Genomic DNA, 20,936 nt, shown 5'->3' with positions numbered 1-20,936 from the left:
AACAGCAATGTTATGTCTTCTCCGAGCATCACATTCCAACATTTATTTAGGAGCAAGCACCCCACTACTCTATATACTATAGCAACACCCATTCTTAAAATACCTATATTTTACATGTAGTTATACATATAAATACTATATATGTAGTTACTACGTGAGTTTTGTTTAATTTCATTTGAAACACGATTTGTAACTATTTGATCTAATCCTGGGGTTCCAAATAAAAGCCAAGAGGACTGTCAGCATATATTATAGTTAATAATGTTACATTTGCTTAACATTCTTAGCTATGAAATGTATAAATAACAACTGAATAACCCATTTAGAATTTAATTACATTGTTTTATTATTGGACTTGGGTAATTACTATATGACTCTTTTTGTTATAGGACTACTATATTAGCATTTTAAAAACTCAAACAGTCCCTTTGATCAAGTGCAGTAGACTGGCCATTCTTGCCTTATTGCCACTTTCTGTGAGCTCATTTTGAGAAGCTGTTGTCCAGGGCCACAACAATATAAAGATGTTTTCTAGAAATGTCAGCTTCTAGCCTTCTTTCAAATCCTCTCTAGCACTTAGAAATGCAAAGCAAATTAATAGGCATTTTCATCCAAACACCTTTGAGCAACACAGTAATTGGAGGATGGAAGACCCTCTGGTCCAGCAGACAGCATAAACTTTTGGCTTGGGCTCAACTCCTTGAAGCTATAAGCCCAATGGGTGACTGTGGGTGAATCACTGGGTTTGAACGATCGTGTAGGGAGAAGAAGTAGGGCACAGCGGGGATGTCTTCGTATCCACCCTACAACCCCTACTGCAAGTCGTGAGTTGTCGGGTGGGTATGAAGCCACCTTCACTGCGCCACGTGCTGGCTTCAGACAACACGCCAACCCGCACTGCATCACGAGGAATTATGCAAATGGCAGTCACACACACAAGGGGCTTCTTCTTTCTATGTGATGGTTTAAACATCCTCACTATCTCAGATTTCAAGTATCCACCTGCAGATGAGAATAATTGCAACCAACACCACAGAGCTGTTGTGAGGGCCAAAAAATAAGGATGAAGGTGGTGTTTTAATCAGACAATGTATCTTGTTTGGCATTTTGACATATATTAAATTGTATCTTTGTAAATCCATAGCAGTTAAATATCCTTCTCGTAAGTTCCCTTTCAATGGATGCTGTTTTATAATTCCATGCTCTTTTCTCCATTGACAAAACTATTGTTCTAGTATGCAAAATTCAAAGCTACCACCACCATCCACATACCTATTGCTCATCTATTGTATTTCATGAAAACCATATCGCGTTGTACTTCATCTTGAGAAGAGTCCATTAATACACATATTCTAATGACTCCAGAGCCAACACTTACCTCAGTAACTAATCTAACAATATCCAAGGCTTAAAGTCAAGGTATATTATATACACTACATCTCCATATTCTACTATGCCAGTTTCCTATCAAAGGAGGAAATTAGGCTAGACTGGTATAATTTGCTTTTGGCTAAGTCATGCTATTTATCATATTCCCTATTCTCCACTGGTCATTTACAAATGATCTGTAGCTCAGTAGCTGGATATGGTAGGGACACAATGAGATTACAAGTATTTTAATGATGAACTCCTCAACAGATTTATCACCTGTCAGGAAACAAACACACTTGATTGCCTTGTGCCACCTTAATTACTATTAACTCAGCTGTGAATTTTCACATGCCAAAGAGAAAAAATACTAGTATATTGCAAAAGAGAAGTGGCAAGATTCCATACAACAAGGTCTAACTAACGGGAAGGACAGCTCTGATCTGGGCTTCTTGAACTATAAAACAGGAATAAATTTGGACTACAACTCTATAAGGTCCTTCTGACAAAAGGAAACTCCAGATAATGTTGCTTTAAATATTAAAGCATGAAGAAGTATCCAAAAGCACTATTTGTAGGACAGGACTCTGCTGAATAAAGCAACGACATATTGCAGTGGAATAGAATACCCTATTTAATACACCAGTGGAGAAAGCAGTTCAATTCAGAGATGCATCCACAGTTCCATTTCTTTGTTTTGTCCTGTTACAGATACAGATTGTTAAATGATTATACTGGCCAGAAAACTGTACCAGCACTTACTGTGCTACTAGGAGCACCCAGAAGATCAGTGGATTGATCAGCGCAGATTTTACTCATTCCCAGGGTACCTCAAGATGAAACTATATTCAACAATACATGATAAACATAGGACCCTGGACTGACCTCATAATGCTAAGACCTGGGATGGGGGACTTTACAAGGAAGAATTGGTGTGTGGATGCTCAACAAGGGCCCCACAAAATGTACTCTCCACTAGTGAGTACATTTTTAAAAATCTGGCAAGATCTTTCTCCTAAGCCAGAGTTTGTAGTGAGCACAAAAATATGTCAACCCCCATGCTTAACTCTTCCTATACATTCTTCCCTATAAATACTTCCCTTCAGGTTTTAACCCATTGTTTTCCCTGCTGGGCTCCCAGATTGGAAGTAAACCAAGCTTGTGGGGAATGATCTGGGGCAGTATTGGCAGTGATGAATTGGGGGGCATGAGATAGGTTGACCACCACCCACCCACCACTTCTTCCCTACAAATGCTTCCCTTCATCACTCCATTCATGTTACCTAGAAAATGAAGATCTGGAGATAACATGCTCACAAATGTAGGGCATGTAGTTTTGCCCACAAATCAAAAAAGTGACCAAGTCACCCTCCTTGACAGCTGTAAGAGTGGTTCTTTAGCAATGTGACTTCTCTTCCTACTCTCCCAAAACCACACACATGAATATAAGTCTGAGGCCTTGGAAGCAAGGACTGGTTAGTCTGGGTCTATCACACATGTATCTACTGGGAGAGGGAAGGCTGTGGTTCTAGGCCAAAAAACAACCACATTTTGCACCTCTGCCTACAGTGCAAGGTTAGAACTGGAACAAGGTAGCCCACAGCTTCAGGCCTTGGCAGAACTGGTGGTGGGACAAATGTTTTATGAAGTGCTTCCAAAGCACATGGTATGTCAAACTACAAAAATGGAAGTTCTGACAAGTATTAATATCAGCTGTTTTGCTATAAATTGATCTTTACTGATTAGTTGGACCTTAAAATATCATTAAAGGTTTGACATAGGTTATAGGTACAGTCTTTGAAAAGACTGTACTTTCACATATATTTATATCATTTATGGAAGTAGACAGTACCTACTAATATGGATTTTCGTTGTTTATATAAGTAAAGGGCTGAATAACACAACATCTAAATACTACGGAATGAGGCTAGTTACCACCAAAAAAAGCCTTCAGATGGCTTAGTGGGATATATTTTGCTAGCTGTCATCTCTTTTCCAGGAGAACAGATGGATGTATCTCTCTTATGATGTATTATTACTTACCTGAAATTCATCAAAACACAAGAGACAAGCCTCCTCACTTATTTCAGCAGCTATTGGAGCTATTGGATCATACGATTTAGCCATTAATCCAGGTTTCCTTTTTGGTAGGCTCTGTTTAAGGCGATGTATTCCTGAAGTGAACACAATGCACAAACACTTAGTACAAGTACAATGTAACTAGAATCCGTCTGATCTTTGGTTCATTTTCCTTCAGTATTCCTTCTCCCTAGAGCTAAAATGAGAATTTGCATTACCAGCATGATCTTCCTGTACAAATACAGTAAAAAAAAAAAAAAAAGAGGAAAAAAAGAGCACTTCTGTGTTGAAGTTATACCATGCTGGGGGTAGAGGCAACCTCAAAAGTATTTGGAGAGAGTAATAAAATAAATCTTTTAAGAAGTTCACAAAATGGTGTGGGCATGGAGAAAGGGCCAAGGAGGAGAAACCTTCATAACACCAAGGGCCAGCAAGGGCTATATGCAGTGGTGTAGTGGAGGAAGGGCTTGCTGGGACTCAGCCCCAGCAGTTTTTATCAGCAGGGACTCTGATGCCATCTGCCAGCCCCTCAAAATTCCCTGTTCCCCCTGAGCTTAGCTGTGATCCTTACTGTAGCTGTGGGGGGAATGAATTTTCCAAGCAACAATATATTGTTCCATGTTGGAATGCAAAGTATTTGGGATGACTTGGTCTGGAATGGGCAGTTAAGACCTATTCACTTTACCAAAGACGTGCTCCTGGTGCAGATGAAAACTACTAGAACTGGTTTGTTGATATGGATCGACACAGCTACCTTAAATTTTTGGACTGCCCTTGGAGACTGTCACAATGAGCGCCTGCATTTCCAAATTTACCACTACACCAGTGTGTGAGTGTGTGTTTGTATGTGTGTGTGTAATTCAATTCAGCTGGGTATATGGATGTTTCTGTTGAAGGGGGAGGGAGGAGATACAATGAAGGAACTTAGGGAAGGCTAATGGGTAATGTTGGGGCGCTAAGGGAGTGTGCAAGGAGGCTGCTTAAATTAGAAGGGAGCTGTCCACGAGGGCTGAGTTGAGAGGGTGAAGCTTCCATAGAGTATTATAGTTTGAAAACGTAAAATGTTTGTGTGTGAGTGAGTGAGTGAGTGAGGTCAAAAGATTTTAACACCCCTGCATTCTTTCTCAGACGTCCAATTGAAATACCACTGCCTTACTCTCAGTTGCACTGTTTTTGGATCCCAGTTGAAGGCTGTATATCTTACAAGGTTGTATAATCTTAGAAGGAGGCACGGCTATGAGGGGGCGTGGCTGTGACTGTCACAAAGGGACCCTGCACTTCTGAATTTGCCACGACACTACTGGCTATATATTAGCAGGCTGGGAGGCAAAAGGAGTCTGTGTGCTGAAGTAGTAAGGGGCCCACATTTCATGTTTTGGTTCAAAATAACCAACTAAGTAGCAGTTGCAGATTCTTAAGTGCACAATGCCTAAATCAACTTAACAATATCTACAACTCAAAGGGCTGCTATACTTGGTTACTAGAGAGTTGAATTATCAGCTTAAATTGTTACACATTTTCAGGGTATATCTCCATCTCTGAATATGAGTGTAACAGGAATGTACAGCACCACTTTCTAGTGATGAGTTTCTAATCATGCAGGTAAGTATAGAAAGAGTTAGACAATTGGTCTACTCCCTGCTGATGTCACAGAGAAAGCGAAGTCTACATACTCAAGCCTTGCAGCGATTTAACCTACATCTGTTCCTAGGGAAAAGGAACATTTCCATCTAAAATATCACAAGTTCCTCAGAACTAGCCTATTATAATTCTCTTTCTTTCAGCTTTCAGGTGATAGCTCTCCCACCAGTGCAAGATAAATGATTCAGGAGAAAAGGAATGACAAAGAGACAGGCTGCCTTATGAACACTGAAGATATCTCCTCCATATTGCATTGTATCAGAGAGATTTAAACTTACTTTTGTGCACATCAAGCATGAAGCCATGAAAATGGACTCTCTTTTTTCTTTCTACTTCTATATGGGAATAAAATATGTCCATCACCATTGTCTTTCCTGTGCCTTCAAATAAAAACACACATACCCAACAGGTTGTTAATTTAAAACACTATGTACTGATTACAGTAATGACTGTTCATTAGCATTGAGCTAATGAAATCATAATCGTGATCTGAACAGTACAAAATCATTATCTTTGGGAAGCAAGACCAGCTTACATGGATAGGATCACTTGTATTATCAAAGTATAATATCAGAACCAGCAAATGCAATTATTGCTTCCACTGGAAATATCTTCAACATTGTGTACTATGAATAAATGTGAAGGCTTCTCTTATTTTCTTTTTTATATACATCCACCATAAGTGCATCCCTGCTTGATTAGACTAATTGGATAGACATGATTGGGTCTATCTAGGCTAGCATCTTGTTTCCAGTGGCCAACCAGATGCTTCTGGGAAGCCTACAGAAGCAGGGTATCAAGGCAACAGCTGTTCCCACAGTATGAAACCCAGGAACTGCCTCTGAACCTGGATGCTCCACTGAATTAACAGATAAACTTGGAAATCTATGTGGCATCACATTTGTTATGTGACATCTCTCAACACTTAGATTTGACTTGCAATACCAAAGATAACCAAATACAGGTAATTAGCAGATCAGACCAGAGCGCTTTGATCTATTTAGTCTTATCGTTGTCATTAGAAAAGTTTAGTTCTATTGACTAGGTTTGGGGAAATTTGCAAACATTATGCTACAAAAACCTTCAGATATACTTCAGTTTGGAACCTTCAAACTTACCAACATCACCATAGACATACAGGCCTTTTGGAGGTTTATGTCTTGTAAACAACTGTGAATTAAGAAAATAATTATATTTTATTCTGTTCTGATAAAAGCTAAATAAGAAAAATAGGAAAAATATTCAAACACACTTTTTCTTTGTAAAGGAAAAGCCAGCATAGCTTCACAAGTTCAACTGCTACTGCATTTTTTAAAAAAACAACTTCCTGTGTGACTTAGGGCACAATCTTATGGCCACTAGTCAGTGGCTAGACAGCCATAGGATAGGTCTGTTCCCTGAGAACCAACCTTCATCCCCTCCCGTGCTGCCTCGAAGGCAGCGCAGAATGGCCCCGCGCTCTGCACTCAGAAGAGGAACACGGAGCAGCAAAAACTTCCTGGGGGCGTGCTGGGGTGGGGAAGTTGGAAATACGGTACGACACATCCAACGTGTCATCTGGCTGCTGCTTCCCTTGCTCCGACTTCCCAGGGCTAGACAGCCAAAATAGGCTGTCTAGCTGCAAATGCAGGGCAGCTGAAGCGCGGAGGGGACGAACCCCTCCACGCTTCTCCTGACTTGCATTGGACAGGCGGTTGCCTCTACGTTCAAAGATGGCTTTATCCCGGTAGGGTTGTTCCCTCCATAGCTCAAACACTGTTTTGATAGATGCAACACACAGTAAAGGGAAATGGAAAGGCCAAAAAGTAAATTTCTTTAAATAATTTTTAAGGCTCAATATGCTGAGGGTCCCTAACATCACTGTATGTGTATAGTTTAAAATTACATAAGAAAAAGTATGTAATTCCTCTCAAGGTTTTTAATCTATTTTTGACATTAATGGATTCAGGGCTCTGATCACATAAAGCAACTTTCCCCAACCTTGGGCCTCCAGATGTTTTGGACTACAATTCCAACCATTCCTGACTACTGCCCATGCTGGCTGGGGCTGATGGGAGTTGGTCCAAAACATCTGGGGGGAACCAGGTTGGGGAAGGCTCACATAAGAAATGTCCATGCATAGCATCTGCATGTGAACTGCACTTCTGCACCTGATTGCGCACTTGCCAAATTGGGGTGCGTGTCCATCCAAACAAATGGATTACACCATCAGAACTGATTACTTGCTTCCCTCACTAACTGGCGATCAATGATATCAGAGCTGATTGTTCCAATCTGTTCAGCAAACATCTAACATAGCAGCAAGAACATCACTGGATGAGAGCTCTATCTACAATACAGGGTTACCTACCTATAATAGTGGGCTATCTATCTACAGCTGTGGGGATATTTAGTATTGCTGATATTTCTGGATGGCACTATATAAATAATAGTGTTTTCATACTTATGGTTTTGAATGAAGCAAACTGAGTATTTGGAACTGGATGAGATAAAAAATGTAAATGTATCAAAATGCTATGTCTATTCTAACACAAGTTTATATCCTGATATTTGGGGGCAGAAGTTGTTCAAATGTACTTCATAGTCAGTTGAGATCTGTTAATAATCAGATATTGTGTCCCATCTAATTGTGCATGAGCAGGCTTCTGCTTGTGTAACAGGACTTGCCATCCCCCCCCCCCCCCAGTGTGCTCGTGAAGGTCCCTTTACCTTCTGGAGCAGACCTGGGGGCATGCAGGGGGCTGCAGGGGGAGCAGGAATCTGTTCCACCAGTCAGGTACTGTTCTATTGGCAGGCAGACAGACACATTTGGATATATATGGGCCAGTATCCAAAGAACCATCCAATTATCTCCTCGTGCTGAATAAGGCTTTAGACCGCCACTTCTTGAACAGAAGCTACACAAGAAACAACTTTTGAAACTGAAGAATCTACTGCTCAATGTAAAAACAACAGCCAATTAGTACAAGCCTTGGTTTCACCTTAGGTAGCTCTTTCGATCGCAGCCACACTTACAAATATTTCAGCCTGCTTGACTGTTTTACCTTTAGATTTTCAACCCACAACATTTTTTGCTAAGCAACTAGGGAGGATTATTTTTTAAGCATGCATGTTATTCTAAGCAGGGAAAAACTAGAGATACCAAGACATGTCTCATCAGTTTATGCAATTGCATAGACTTTCATGTAATTTTTGTAATATTTCACAAATGTATTCATTTGGTTATTTTGGAATACTGTCTTTGTACAATCGTTTAAATGCAACACAAAAGCAGAAACAAATTAAAGTTAGAATTTTCTGTTTACATGTGGAGCAGAGCAATTTTGAAACTGCACTTCAAACAAGAACTGCATTATAAAATACAGTAAAGAATACTATTTCCCCCTATCACGTTTCTTTGCCTTTAAAATATCAATATATTCAACAAGCCATATGGGCTAACTATTATAGCAAAACCACTTGAAGTTTTAATTTAGAGTTATATTAAAATGTGGTTCAAAATGATAATTTAGTGGGCATTTGCAACAAGGTTTCAGATGTTCTGAAACTGTTCCAGTAACTGAGCTAGCTGCAACTACTAAATAAAGCTTTGAAAATAAAGCAGGAAAAGACACCTGAGGATTGCTTTCCAGTGTGTCTAAAGACTTGCTTTCAGCATGCTTACTAACATTTAACAATGAACAAAGAAAGAAGAAAATAAAGGTATTGTATCTGCATTAGAACACACAGTAGTAGAGGGAAATTTTGAAGATTATATTTTGCATCATCAACTACTAGTCCCAATCCAATAGCTCCATAAGGGATTCATAAGTAATCAGGAGCCAGGGATGAGCAGTGAGGTAATTTAGAGATAACTATATTATTTAAAGTCCATATTAGCGTAATACTTTATTAGGCCAACTGAAAGGTCACAAAAATGTGCAAGCTTTTGAGATCTCGAGATCTCTTCATCAGGCAAGATGTTACAAAAAGCAGGTTGGCGGCGGCTATGTGTGTGTGTGGGGGGGGATAGGAAAATAAGGTGGCTTGATGTTGAAGTCATGACGTTTGCATAGTCTGAGTCTTAAGAGGATATGATGGAGGAGAGTATGCAGACTAAAAGGTGCTGTGATGGTTTCAGTGCCCCTAGGCCCACTGGAAACAAGAAGGTAGCAGACCATTGATGATCTTCCATTTCTACAAATATAAAATCCAGCTGTTAATTCAGAACTGCCTCCACCCTGGGCGAATCAGACAGACCACCATTCAAGAAACCTGTCTGGTAACAGGTTAACTTGATCTTATACCAATACTACATTTCTAGCAAATGATATTTGGACTGTAGATCAACCAAATATGTTAGAGTACAGCATATTTAATATATACTTTAGTCCAATGTAGTCTTCTGCTTCCTGAAGTTAATATGTCCAAACACATCCCTTGTAGTAGCAGCGATAGTACCTGTTTTAGCCCATTTTTTTGAAAACACACAACATATGTTACAGTCTATTTAACCTAGCATCCAGTCTCTGATCATGAAGAGCTATAGCTGTACAACTCATGCTTTTCACGCATAAGGGTCAACCTCCAATATTTCCAAATCAAGTACCAAAGATGAGAAAGAATTCTGCCAGAGATTTTGAAGACCTGCTACTGCTGGTCAGTGCTGGGCTAAATCAGGGGTGGGCAACTTCCAACGGTCCTCGTCCACCACTGAATTGCCCCCACCACTGAGTTTGCAAAATTGGCCACAGTTTTAGTGGTAGCAGCAGCAAAAAAAGTTGCAGTTTTAGAAGGAAACAAAGTGTGTGGGGAGCAGAACTGCACTCCCAGGAGGCTTGGATTATTGGTCTTACAGTGCAAGGCAGATCCTTACAGCCTTAGACCCTTGACTACCTACCACTTTCTTCTATTCAATTCATCTCATCCGCTTTGCCCAGTGTTCCTACATACTCCATACTCATGTCCTGTTGGTTAATTTCCAGTACATGGCTATAAGTTTCTAAGAGGCCCCTGGTGTTTTCCTCTCTCTAGAGCAGTGCTGGAAAACCTGGAAGAAACTCTCCAGAGTCCGAGGCAGAAATACCAAAGGCTATTGAGGGCAAGTATGATTTAACAGAATAATAAATTTTCTATAATTTGGTTCTGTTTACAATCCTACTCCGCCACCTTCTGGCAAAAAGTTCTTTGTAGGACGAGGGCACTATCTTCTAACAGTATTAAAGCTGGAGCACCCCAACAATTATAATGATGAATCTGTCCATCCATGGGAATAAAGAGTCACAGTAATTCTAGTAAGCACATATGAACCAAGCAGATAGGTATGCATACTGAAGCTTATGGCACAATGGCAGCATATTGTGCCTCACACTAGTCTTATTCCATTATCAACAACTTTTTCCCAATACTTCAAACACTCTTAAAAGAGGCCAGCCAGCCACTAGAGCGCAGCAGCCTGAATAAAGCTTATAGTTCAATATCACCACCCAGAACTGAGACTAAGCAGAGCAGGGAACTAGGTATGCAGAAAGGCTAGCCACACACTTCAGAATTGCAGATACTCCAGCAAGACAAGTTTAACAGTGAGAGAAACACTACAAGACATGTTCATGGGTAGGGACACCCCTTTCAATAGATGCTAATGGGTAGGGACTCTCTGTTCAAACCTTAACCAACTCAAGACAAGTTCTTTCGGTTCTTAAAGGGGCAATCTGACACATGTTTAGACAGAAGAAAGTCCTACAGCTCTTCAGCCAGGGCATGCTGGGACCTGTAGGACTTTTTTCTGTCTAAACATGCAGAGGATTGTGCTGTAAGTGACACATCTGACCACAATCAAAGTACAATCAAGAAACGCATTGCTGGCCTGGCCCACCCACAGCTTTTGATGCTGGTCCTTCCACTTAAACTTAAACATAGGGGTAAGTCACTTGATGGTACTTTTCAATATGTAAAAGCAAGGTGGGTTGCCATCCTGGCAGCCTAGATAAACCAAGCAGTACAATTTAATGCACCAAGAAGGAAATTGGATTTACCAAAAGGTAGAGTAAGCTTAGTTAGGGAGGAGGGATGGACTTTTGGGTAAACTCTGTCAAAGCACAATGCACATAGGAGTTGCAATATGGAGCATACATTGGGCAGTATTCTATTCAGCACTAGTGCTAACATAAATTACATTGCACTAATGTAAGCTACCTATAGTGCAAAGCCAATAGCATTTGCTAGTATGATGGGTTTACCTGGGAAACCTGTTGCACCAGCAAATGCTATTGGCACTGCACTAGAGGTAGTTCATGCTAGTGCAACATAATTCACATTGTTAGTGCCAAATAGGATACTGTCCAGAGCTCCCACATGAGCAAGAGCTTCCACATTGACTTCAGGATGTACATTCTCACTGAACTTGTGGAGCTCCCCAACTACTGAAATCACTGTTGAAGTCATTCATGCCTGGGCTCTATGTGAGCATCAGCGCACAGAGGATTTTGGATCAGAACCCTTTTTGATATAAGTATCTGAAGTGGTAATCTAATTCTGTTAAAATTACATTTGTGGAGTAATCAGCTTTATACAAGGGTGTCATTTAGCCTGAGAATGTAGTCCAGTAGTCACTTCTGTTTCATAAGACCAGTATGTGAAGCCCAAGTTCAACATTGCTGGGTGGTTTGGGGTGTGTTATTTTCAGCCCAGGTTTCTTACATGTAAACTGGGATTATTAAATGATGCAGTTTACACAGTTATTGCAATCAGGAATCAGAAAACGAACCCAAGTTGAACAATACATTTTCTAGAGAAATGCCTAATGACAGGAACTCACCTTTGATAAGATGTGTTTTGGACTAATATTGTACCCTTTAAGGCTTTTGTGTAGCTTCTGCAGGCACTCTACAACTTTTCGTTGCTGCTCATCATTCCTCAGGTCCTCTGTTTTGATCAGAAACTCATAATGTTCTAAAGGTCCATTGCAAACCAACAAGGCTTTTGAATTAGCATCTGCTAGACTGCCACTGGCTGCTTTCTCAGCTGCCTGAATGGTGTAAGCTGGGGAAAAAGAGACACACATTTATTTTACTGTCAATGGGAAAAATGGATGAATCATCCATATTCTTATATAATATGTACTTATCAGACTAGTTTTATTTATAAGCCCTGTTCCTACTGAGAGATAATTTAGACATTGCTTCCTGCCTGCAGTTTAATTGCACATCCACTTTAGTTTCCCCAAGCTATACAATACAAACATTTGGGCTAGACATGGACAACTTGCAACCCACCAATCTGGATGAAGCCAATCAATCATGAATGGCCTCCTGTTTTTTTTGCTTACACAGGTCTGCAAAACAGAGAGGCTGTCAAGCACCCAGCATGCGGTAGTACTTAGCTGGTATGCTACATTCAGCTTGTTGGGTCAAAAGTTATGCAGATCTCATTTAGAGTTTAGACTGACACGTACAATAAAGGCATTTAAACACTACCCTGCATCACTGGATCATCCACATGGAAAAGACACTTTTGGTGGCAACAAGAGGTGGAGAGTAAGGTGTAAATTAACTGTAATTATAGGATGAGAGATAATAATTGCTCTCTATAACCTTCCTAAGCATCATGCTTTAGTGATGAACAGCTCTTATGGTTAGGAAGATCTTCCTAGATTCAAGTTAAATTTCCTTCCCGAATGCTTAAATAGGAGTGTCTATTCCTCAAGAGTAAAGGTATACAACTGTTGTCCCTCAGTTTTCGAAAGCCCTTTAAAATATCTTAGCTCTGTAAGCACATTCCCCACCTTGATATGTATTTCCTCTTTAAACAAAACCCATTTCTTTAGCCTAGGATGTGCTTACTAAGCTCTGCTGCAATCCATGCACACTTACTTGAGAGTAAATGCTAAATAACAATGGGACTTACTTCTGAGGAGACATATATAGGATTGCGTGGTTAGTTGCTTTATTATGCAATTTAGTGATAGAAGTTAAACTACTAGCTCTGTAATTTCCTGAGTTTATACTTTTTATACCATCTTCCTGCTCTTCCATAAAACAGCTCACAGCTCAACTTTTGAATGTTTATGATTTCACATATCCCATGTCAATTGATTATTTATGTTATGAAAAGTCCAAGGATCACGCTAATAATTTTTGGCCCTTTCTTTTTGACCATTCCAGTAGATACACATTCATCATCTAATTTTTATATCCTATACCTAAACTAAACTACCTCAAATATGTGTGTGATAGTATTAGGGTACAATTCTATACCCATTTACCTGGAAATAAGCCTCACCGAACTCAGTGAGACTTACTTCTGAGTAGACATGTATTGCATTGTGTAGGTAACCTGGATAATTGCTACAGTGTGTGTGTATACACCTAGATTCAGAAGGAAGAGCTGTGCCATTATAGCTATATCAGCAACCATTTATAATAGGATAGATTCATACCCTAGTTGTCATGCATGCAAAAAAGTTGAACACTAGAACTGGTGTGTGTTAGGTGAGGGTGAGCAGAAGATGGACCAAATATAAAAACCAAATGCTAACCTAAATAGATCAGGGGTGGGCAACCTATGGCCTGAGGACTGCATGCACCCCTTAGTCTGATTCCATGCACCCCTTAGTCTGATTCCATGCAGGTCAGGGGAACCAAGGGAGAGAAGGAAGGTGAGAGGGGGAAATCCTCAAATGGACAGAGCCATGGAAGTGTAGGGGAAGGCCTCTTCAAGGGTTCATTCAGACCTCTGGCAAGAGCAATCAGTCACTCCCATGGCAGCGTACTGGGCAGGGAGGAATAGAGAGAGAAAGAAAAGGGGATGGCAGAAAGAAAAAGGAATGGCAGAAAGAGGGAGACAGAATGGGTGGCTCCATCCACTCTTGGCTCTTGTGTACATGTTGCTCTCGGGCCGTAACCCCCAATAGATTATTCCCAAGGGAATGTGGCCCTTGACAGAAAACGGGTTCACGACCTCTGTGGTAGATAATGGACTAATCAAGCAAGGAACTTTTATGTTCTTAGGAAAGAGTGAATATTCCGGATCAGCTAGCACAGCTTCATTATGCCTTAGATATTAAGGATTTCTGAGAATGCATACTTGCTTACCAAGTTTTACAATTTCTACAAAATGTAACACATATGAGTAGCCCTGGGGATCCTGGTTTTTAAAAAAGAAAAAAACAGACCATCTAAGACTGAAGTTAATCTACCTGAAGCTAGGTTACAGTACACAGAAAAATTGATCAATTAACGAAAGGGCTTAACTACACACCACACTAGATGTGATGAGCTATCTTTGCACCAGCCTCATGGTACTACTGTGGTATATGTGTGGGTGTATGGTCTGTTTTGTTTGATTTGTTGCTGTTTGTTTTTATTCTTTTGTAAACTGCTTCAGGATTTGTTTCAAATGAGAAGTGGTATATAAATATTTATAATAGTAATGCAGATGTGTGAATGCACACACAGAAGATATTGGAGATGCATTCACGTATCTCCAGTACCATGTAAACTGATAGTTGTCACCTTGACAGTTCACCAGAAGAACAGCGGAATGCATCCATAGTATGAAAAGAATAAATTTGATTTTAATTGATTTGGTAACAGACATAAATTTTATATGGCTTGAACATTAGCACAGGCAGTTCTCCATCTTATATGACCAGATCAACATAGAATTTGTAGTTCTACATCTAAACACTGATTTACAAAAAGACATCTCTTTTGATGTCTCTTATCTTCAAGAAGCCTGTCCAAGAAGATTTTGTCATTTTGGGGTTGTAAGCTTGCATTCTTCTCCAACATAAACAGCACCAGGACACATACATCACTTGAGATATGACTTTGAAGTAAATTCCACTGAGGTCAAGTGAAGCCATTTCCAAATAATAAGGTTAAGCCATTTTTTACCTGTACAATTTATTTAATGCATTTCTGGATCATCCTTCACCCAACCTGGTGCTCTCCAGATTTTTTCAGACTTCAACTCCCAGCATTCCTGACCACTGGCACTGCTGGCAAGGGTTTCTGGGAGTTGAAGTCCAAAACTTTCGCCTACCCCTGCACAGACTGCAACCAGAAGTACAAACATGTTTTTTTTTATGTGCTTAAAAGTCCCTCTGATAAGTCATGCCACACAGGTATTGATAACATAACTGGATTTTTACACAGGGTTCTATGCAGCTTCTTGGCTGGGCTCCGAAAAATAGGCCCGAAACCGGTTTTCTCCTAGTTGAAGGGTAGAAATGGGGCAGCAAGGCAGGGAGAAGGGAAGGCTTAAGGCTGGGCTATACTTAAGGAAACATGGCACAGTTAATGCATTGTGCCTGAATACAGCACGCTTGTGAGCCTTCTGGCTGAGACTATCAATCTGTGTGCAGCGCTTGGTGAATGTTTAGGCATGTTACAAATGACAAATGATGTCGGTTTAGAACATCACGTACAATGTTGCATGAAGCCGTGACAGTGTAGGTTGAGTCCCTTAAAATTAGGGGGGGGGGGGCAGCAGAATCTCTTCATGTTCATTCCGCTATCCTTTATTCTGAAACATCACAGCCTGCCTGAAACAATCTGAGCACTCCTTATCGGCGTGGAAGCTCTGGAAGCCCTCTTTGGCAGGCTGGCCTTTTCCCAACAGACTTTGAGATGGGGCAACAAAGTTCAGTTTGGCCGCTAACCCCTCCTAAAGACTTCTGGCCGGTGCCACGCCGTCCGAGACCCAAGTGCCACTAACCTTTCCGCGGGGCGCCGGCCTCGGCCCAGCCGGTTAACAGGAGAGCGGCGTGTCGAGCGGCAGCCCTTAGGACGCAGCGCCCAGTAACCAAGGGCGACACGGGCGCCGCCATCTTGCCTAGGCTTCTACTCCCCCCCCCCCCATTGAGGAATAACTTTATTGAAGCGAAGCGGCCACTGGAACAACGACTCCCGCCCACGCCAAGGCGATTCCAGTCACCTTCACTCGGAGTCTGAGCCAGCGCCCGTTGTAAAGACTACCAGCTCCAGAATGCAACGCGCCACTCCGCCCGCGCAGATGGAAGGCAGCCGGATGCTCAGGCATGCTGGGAGATGTTGTTTTTATGCTATGCTGAACCAAACCAAAATCAGGAGGGCAGCCGAGGGAGTACAGTTAGATATACATTCGGTTGATACTAACAAGAATTTATTATTTTATTTATACATTTATGAATCGCCTTTCAGCCCAGATAGAGCTCCCAAGGCGACTTACAATTAAAACTTAAAATAACTTTAAAAGCTATAAAAATAATTTGAAAGTTTTAAAACATTATTAACAGCAGAATTAAAAACAGGAGAGAACAGAATAGCACAATCTTATACATATGTACTCAAAACTACTCCCCATTGAGTACAATGGGGCTTAGTCTCAGGTAAGTGTGTATAGAATTGCAACACAATCCTATACATGTCTTGTTCAGTCGTTAAGTCATGTCCGACTCTTCGTGACCCCATGGACCATAGGACGCCAGGCTTTCCTGTCCTCCGCTCTCTCCCGGAGTGTGCTCAAGTTCATATTCATTGCATCGGTAATGCTATCTAGCCATCTCATCCTCTGCCGTTCCCTTCTCCTTTTGCCTTCAGTCTTTCCCAGCATCAGGGTCTTTACCAGAGAGTTTTCGCATTAGGTGGCCAAAATATTTGAGCTTCAGCTTCAGTATCTGTCCTTCCAATGAGCACTCAGGGTTGATTTCCTTTAGGATTGACTGATTTGACCTCCTTGCAGTCCAGGGGACTCGTAAGAGTCTTCTCCAGCACCACAGTTCGAAGGCATCAATTCTTCAGCGCTCAGCCTTCCTTACGGTCCAGCTCTCACAGCCATACATTACTACTGGGAAAACCATAGCTTTAATTATACGAACCTTTGTCGGCAAGGTGATGTCTCTGCTTCTTACTATGCTGTCTAGGTTGGCCATAGCTTTCCTCCCAAGGAGCAAGCGTCTTTTAATTTCATGGCTACAGTCACCATCTGTGGTGATCTTGGAGCCCAAGAAAATAACATCTGTCACTGCTTCCATTTCTTCCCCTTCTATATGCCAGGAAGTGATGGGGCCAGATGCCATGATCTTCGTTTTTTGAATGTTGACTTTCAAACCAGCTTTTGCACTCTCCACTTTCATCCTCAACAACAGGCTCTTGAGATCCTCTTTGCTTTCTGCCATTAGGGTGGTGTCGTCTGCGTATCTGAGGTTGTTGATAATTCTCCCGGCAATCTTAATTCCGACCTGTGATTCATCCAACCCGGTGTTTCTCATGATGTACTCTGCATATAAGTTAAATAAGCAGGGTGACAATATGCAGCCTTGTCGTACTCCTTTCCCAATTTGGAACCAATCGGTTGTTCCATGTCTGGTTCTTACTGTTGCTTCTTGTCCCTCGTACAGGTTTCTCAGGAGACAGGTAAGGTGGTCTGGTACCCCCATCTCTTTAAGAATTTGCCAGAGTTTGTAGTGATCCACACAATCAAAGGCTTTAGCATAGTCAATGAAGCAGAAATAGACGTTTTTCTGGAATTCTCTTGCTTTCTCCATGATGCAGCGAATGTTGGCGATTTGATCTCTAGTTCCTCTGCCTCTTCGGAACCCAGCTTGTACTTCCGGTAGTTCTCGGTTCACATGCTGCTGAATCCTAGCTTGTAGGATTTTGAGCATAACCTTGCTGGCATGTGAAATGAGCGCAATTGTACGGTAGTTTGAACACTCTTTGGCATTGCCCTTCTTTGGAATTGGAATGTAAACTGACCTTTTCCAGTCTTGTGGCCACTGTTGAGTGTTCCAAATTTGTTGGCATATTGAGTGAAGCACTTTAACAGTATCATCTTTTAGGATCTGAAATAGCTGAGCTGGGATATTGTCACCTCCGCTAGCTTTGTTGTTAGTAATGCTTCCTAAGGCCCACTTGACTTCACTCTCTAGGATGTCTGGCTCAATTTCAGTGACCTCACTATCATGGCTATCAGGGACATTCAGATCTTTCCTGTATAGTTCTTCTGTGTATCTTTTTCTTTGGGATGGATTGAGTTGCTGCCTCCTCAACAATGTGACGGACCTCCGTCCATAGTTCCTCAGGCACTCTGTCAGGTCTAATCCCTTAAATCTATTCCTCACCTCCACTGTATATTCATAAGGGATATGATTTAGGTCATACCTGAATGATTTAGTGGTTTTCCCTACATTCTTCAATTTAAGCCGAAATTTGCAACAAGAAGCTCATGATCTGAGCCACAGTCAGCTCCAGTGTCAGGAGGCTCTAGCCGGCCTCTTTCAATCTACTCCAGTAGCCAACTCCAGATACAGACAAAGGATTCTTTTTAAGGCTTTATTCCTTTTACAACTTAATAACTCTATCACCAGCGACTAAGCTATGTACAGCAAAGTAATCTATGCCCCGGGTTGGAAACAGTTGGTCCCCGTTTGAACGAGAATCACTTGCAGACCCTGAACTTATGGGCTAGGGAGAGTCCCTCCCCTTTTCCTTTGGGTCCTCTGGACACAACCGTTGTTACGCCTCCTTTCTGTACCCTCCATAGCTCGTCGCTCTCTGCGTCAAGCATCCAGCCAGTCCTCCTCCCGCGCTCTTTCACTCCCAAGACTGCTATCTATGTCTGGAATGCCAGTAGGAGGAATCTCTGCCAGCTGCAGGGCCTGGGAGGGAAGAGTGCGCTCCTCTCCCATGGACGGCTGTTCCTCCTCAGAATCAGAACTGCTCTGAGGTTCTATGGGCTCAGTGTCCACCCTGACATCCAGGTCTTGTTTTTACTGACTGTATAGAGCTTCTCCATCTTTGGCTGCAAAGGACATAATCAATCTGATTTCGATATTGACCATCTGGTGATGACCATGTGTAGAGTCGCCTCTTGTGCTGTTGGAAAAGAGTGTTTGCTATGATCAGTGTGTTCTCTTGGCAAAACTCTATTAGCCTTTGTCCTGTTTCATTTTGTACACCAAGGTCATGCTTGCCTGTTATCCCAGTTATTTCTTGACTCCCTACTTTAGCATTCCAATCCCCTATGATGAAAAGGACATCTTTTTTTGGTGTTAGTTCTAGAAGGTGTTGTAGGTCTTCATAGAACTGATCAACCTCAGCTTCTTCGGCCTCAGTGGTTGGGGCATAGACTTGAATTACTGTGATGTTGAATGGTTTGCCTTGGATTCATACTGAGATCATTCTATCGTTTTTGAGATTGTACCCCAGTACTGCTTTTCCCACCCTTTCATTGACTTTGAGTGCTACTCCATTTCTTCTAAGGGATTCTTGCCCACAGTAGTAGATATAATGGTCACTTGAATGAAATTCGCCCATGCCTGTCCATTTTAGTTCGCTGATTCCCAAGATGTCGATGTTCAATCTTGCCATCTCATGTTTGACCACCTCCAGCTTACCTTGATTCATTGACCTTACATTCCAGGTTCCTGAACAATATTTTTCTTTACAGCATCGGACTTTCTTTTCACCACTAGACACATCCACAGCTGAGTGTCCTTTCGGCTTTGGCCCAGCCACTTCACTGTTTCTGGCGCTACTTGGAAATACCCTCTGCTCTTCCCCAGTAGTATATTGGACACCTTCCGACCTGAGGGGCTCATCTTCCGGCGTCATATCTTTTAGCCTTGTGATACATTCCATGGAGTTTTCTTGGCAAGAATACTGGAGTGGGTTGCCATTTCCTTCTCCAGTGGACCACATTTTGTCAGAACTCTCCGCCATGACTTGTCCGTCTTGGGTGGCCCTGCACAGCATAACTTATGGCTTCACTGAGTTACGCAAGCCCCTTCGCCACAATAAGGCAGTGATCCATGAAGGGGATACATGTCTACCCAAAAATAAGTAACATGGGGTTCAACGGGGCTTACTTCTAGGTAAATGGGTATAGGATTGCAGTCTTAAATCAGTCTGATTGAATTTAATGGGGCTTACTTTTGAGTAGACATGTACAGGATTGCCCTGTTAAAATACTAAAAAGCCAGCTCCTTTTGAATATGCCATGCCTATAATTACCATGTCCATCTGTTTCCATGTATGAGACTGGACCTTGCACTTGTCTCACAACAATACCATAATAATTGACACCACACCACTCTTCTGTGTATGCCATCAAGAGTACAGCCTGACTGTATGGAAATCTACTTTGACAGAATTCCACAGAAAGAGATCCAGCACCTCAGATGCAGATGTTTGAAAGCATGGTATACAAGATGGAACCCAGTGGTATTCAGTAGGTCAGTAGCCATGATGTTTAGCAGTCATCCCCCAGAACTATCTTCTGAAACCTGCCTGAGAGAAATGGCCAGAAACATCTAAGCATGGTGCCCCCCACAGGTCTATCCCTGCAATGTGGGCAGATGTAAACCTGGTGGGGGATAAATTAAGTACCCCCTTCCCTCTCCACTTTTCTGTTGCAAAATGTCTCTTGCCAAAGCTGCTTTGCTGAAAACAGTGGCAATGTGCTTATTTGAGTAGCCTACAGACAATTATTTTGCATATTATGTGCCTATATCCAGCAAATATGAGCTGTCCTGACACAGCTTTGCCTAGAACAGCAGCTGTTGGCATTTTAGTTCCAGCTTCCAATGTTTAATTTCTAGAGGCCTATGGGAGGGCTGAAACCCAAGGAATTTATTTTTTTTTAAAAATAGGCAAAATAAGGACAATGTGTTACCAGAATACAGACACCATCTTTAGTGACTAGGGATATTTGGAGGGTATGCTGGTATATTGCATAATCAATGATGGCATTGAATTGGAAATTTGCCAAAGCCTGAGCCACATAGGCACAGCAAAGACCATGTGGGCTGAGAAGACCCTTAGGCTGTGCTAAGCCACCTTATGTGCATGTGGTCTCCAAAATTTAACTGGCTGAATGACTGCATA

The 20,936-nt window shown here is 41.6% G+C and overlaps 1 protein-coding gene across 3 annotated transcripts in view; it reads right to left on the bottom strand.

The window, feature by feature from the left end:
- The window catches only part of AFG1L (AFG1 like ATPase), a 90,037-nt gene extending 74,011 nt beyond the window's left edge, over positions 1 to 16,026 (bottom strand). The window contains exons 1-5 of one of the 3 annotated variants that reach the window (XM_084827235.1): positions 15,787 to 16,026; positions 11,885 to 12,108; positions 6,207 to 6,258; positions 5,367 to 5,468; positions 3,412 to 3,542 (exon numbers count right to left, since the gene is read on the bottom strand). In XM_084827235.1, coding sequence (XP_084683361.1) covers positions 3,412 to 3,542; positions 5,367 to 5,468; positions 6,207 to 6,258; positions 11,885 to 12,108; positions 15,787 to 15,898 — 621 coding nt within the window. In that variant the 5' untranslated portion in view covers positions 15,899 to 16,026. The remainder of the gene's footprint in view (positions 1 to 3,411; positions 3,543 to 5,366; positions 5,469 to 6,206; positions 6,259 to 11,884; positions 12,109 to 15,786) is intronic. The other 2 variants (XM_084827233.1, XM_084827234.1) reach the window with 2 other exon arrangements.
- Positions 16,027 to 20,936: the final 4,910 nt, after the last annotated feature.

This window comes from Heloderma suspectum, chromosome 1, assembly GCF_057233095.1.
Source record: "Heloderma suspectum isolate Gila_16-S chromosome 1, 16-S_ref, whole genome shotgun sequence".
Taxonomy (NCBI): Eukaryota; Metazoa; Chordata; class Lepidosauria; order Squamata; family Helodermatidae; genus Heloderma; species Heloderma suspectum.
Note: the sequence above shows the minus strand (reverse complement) of the source record. Positions and strands in the feature narration are given on the sequence as shown.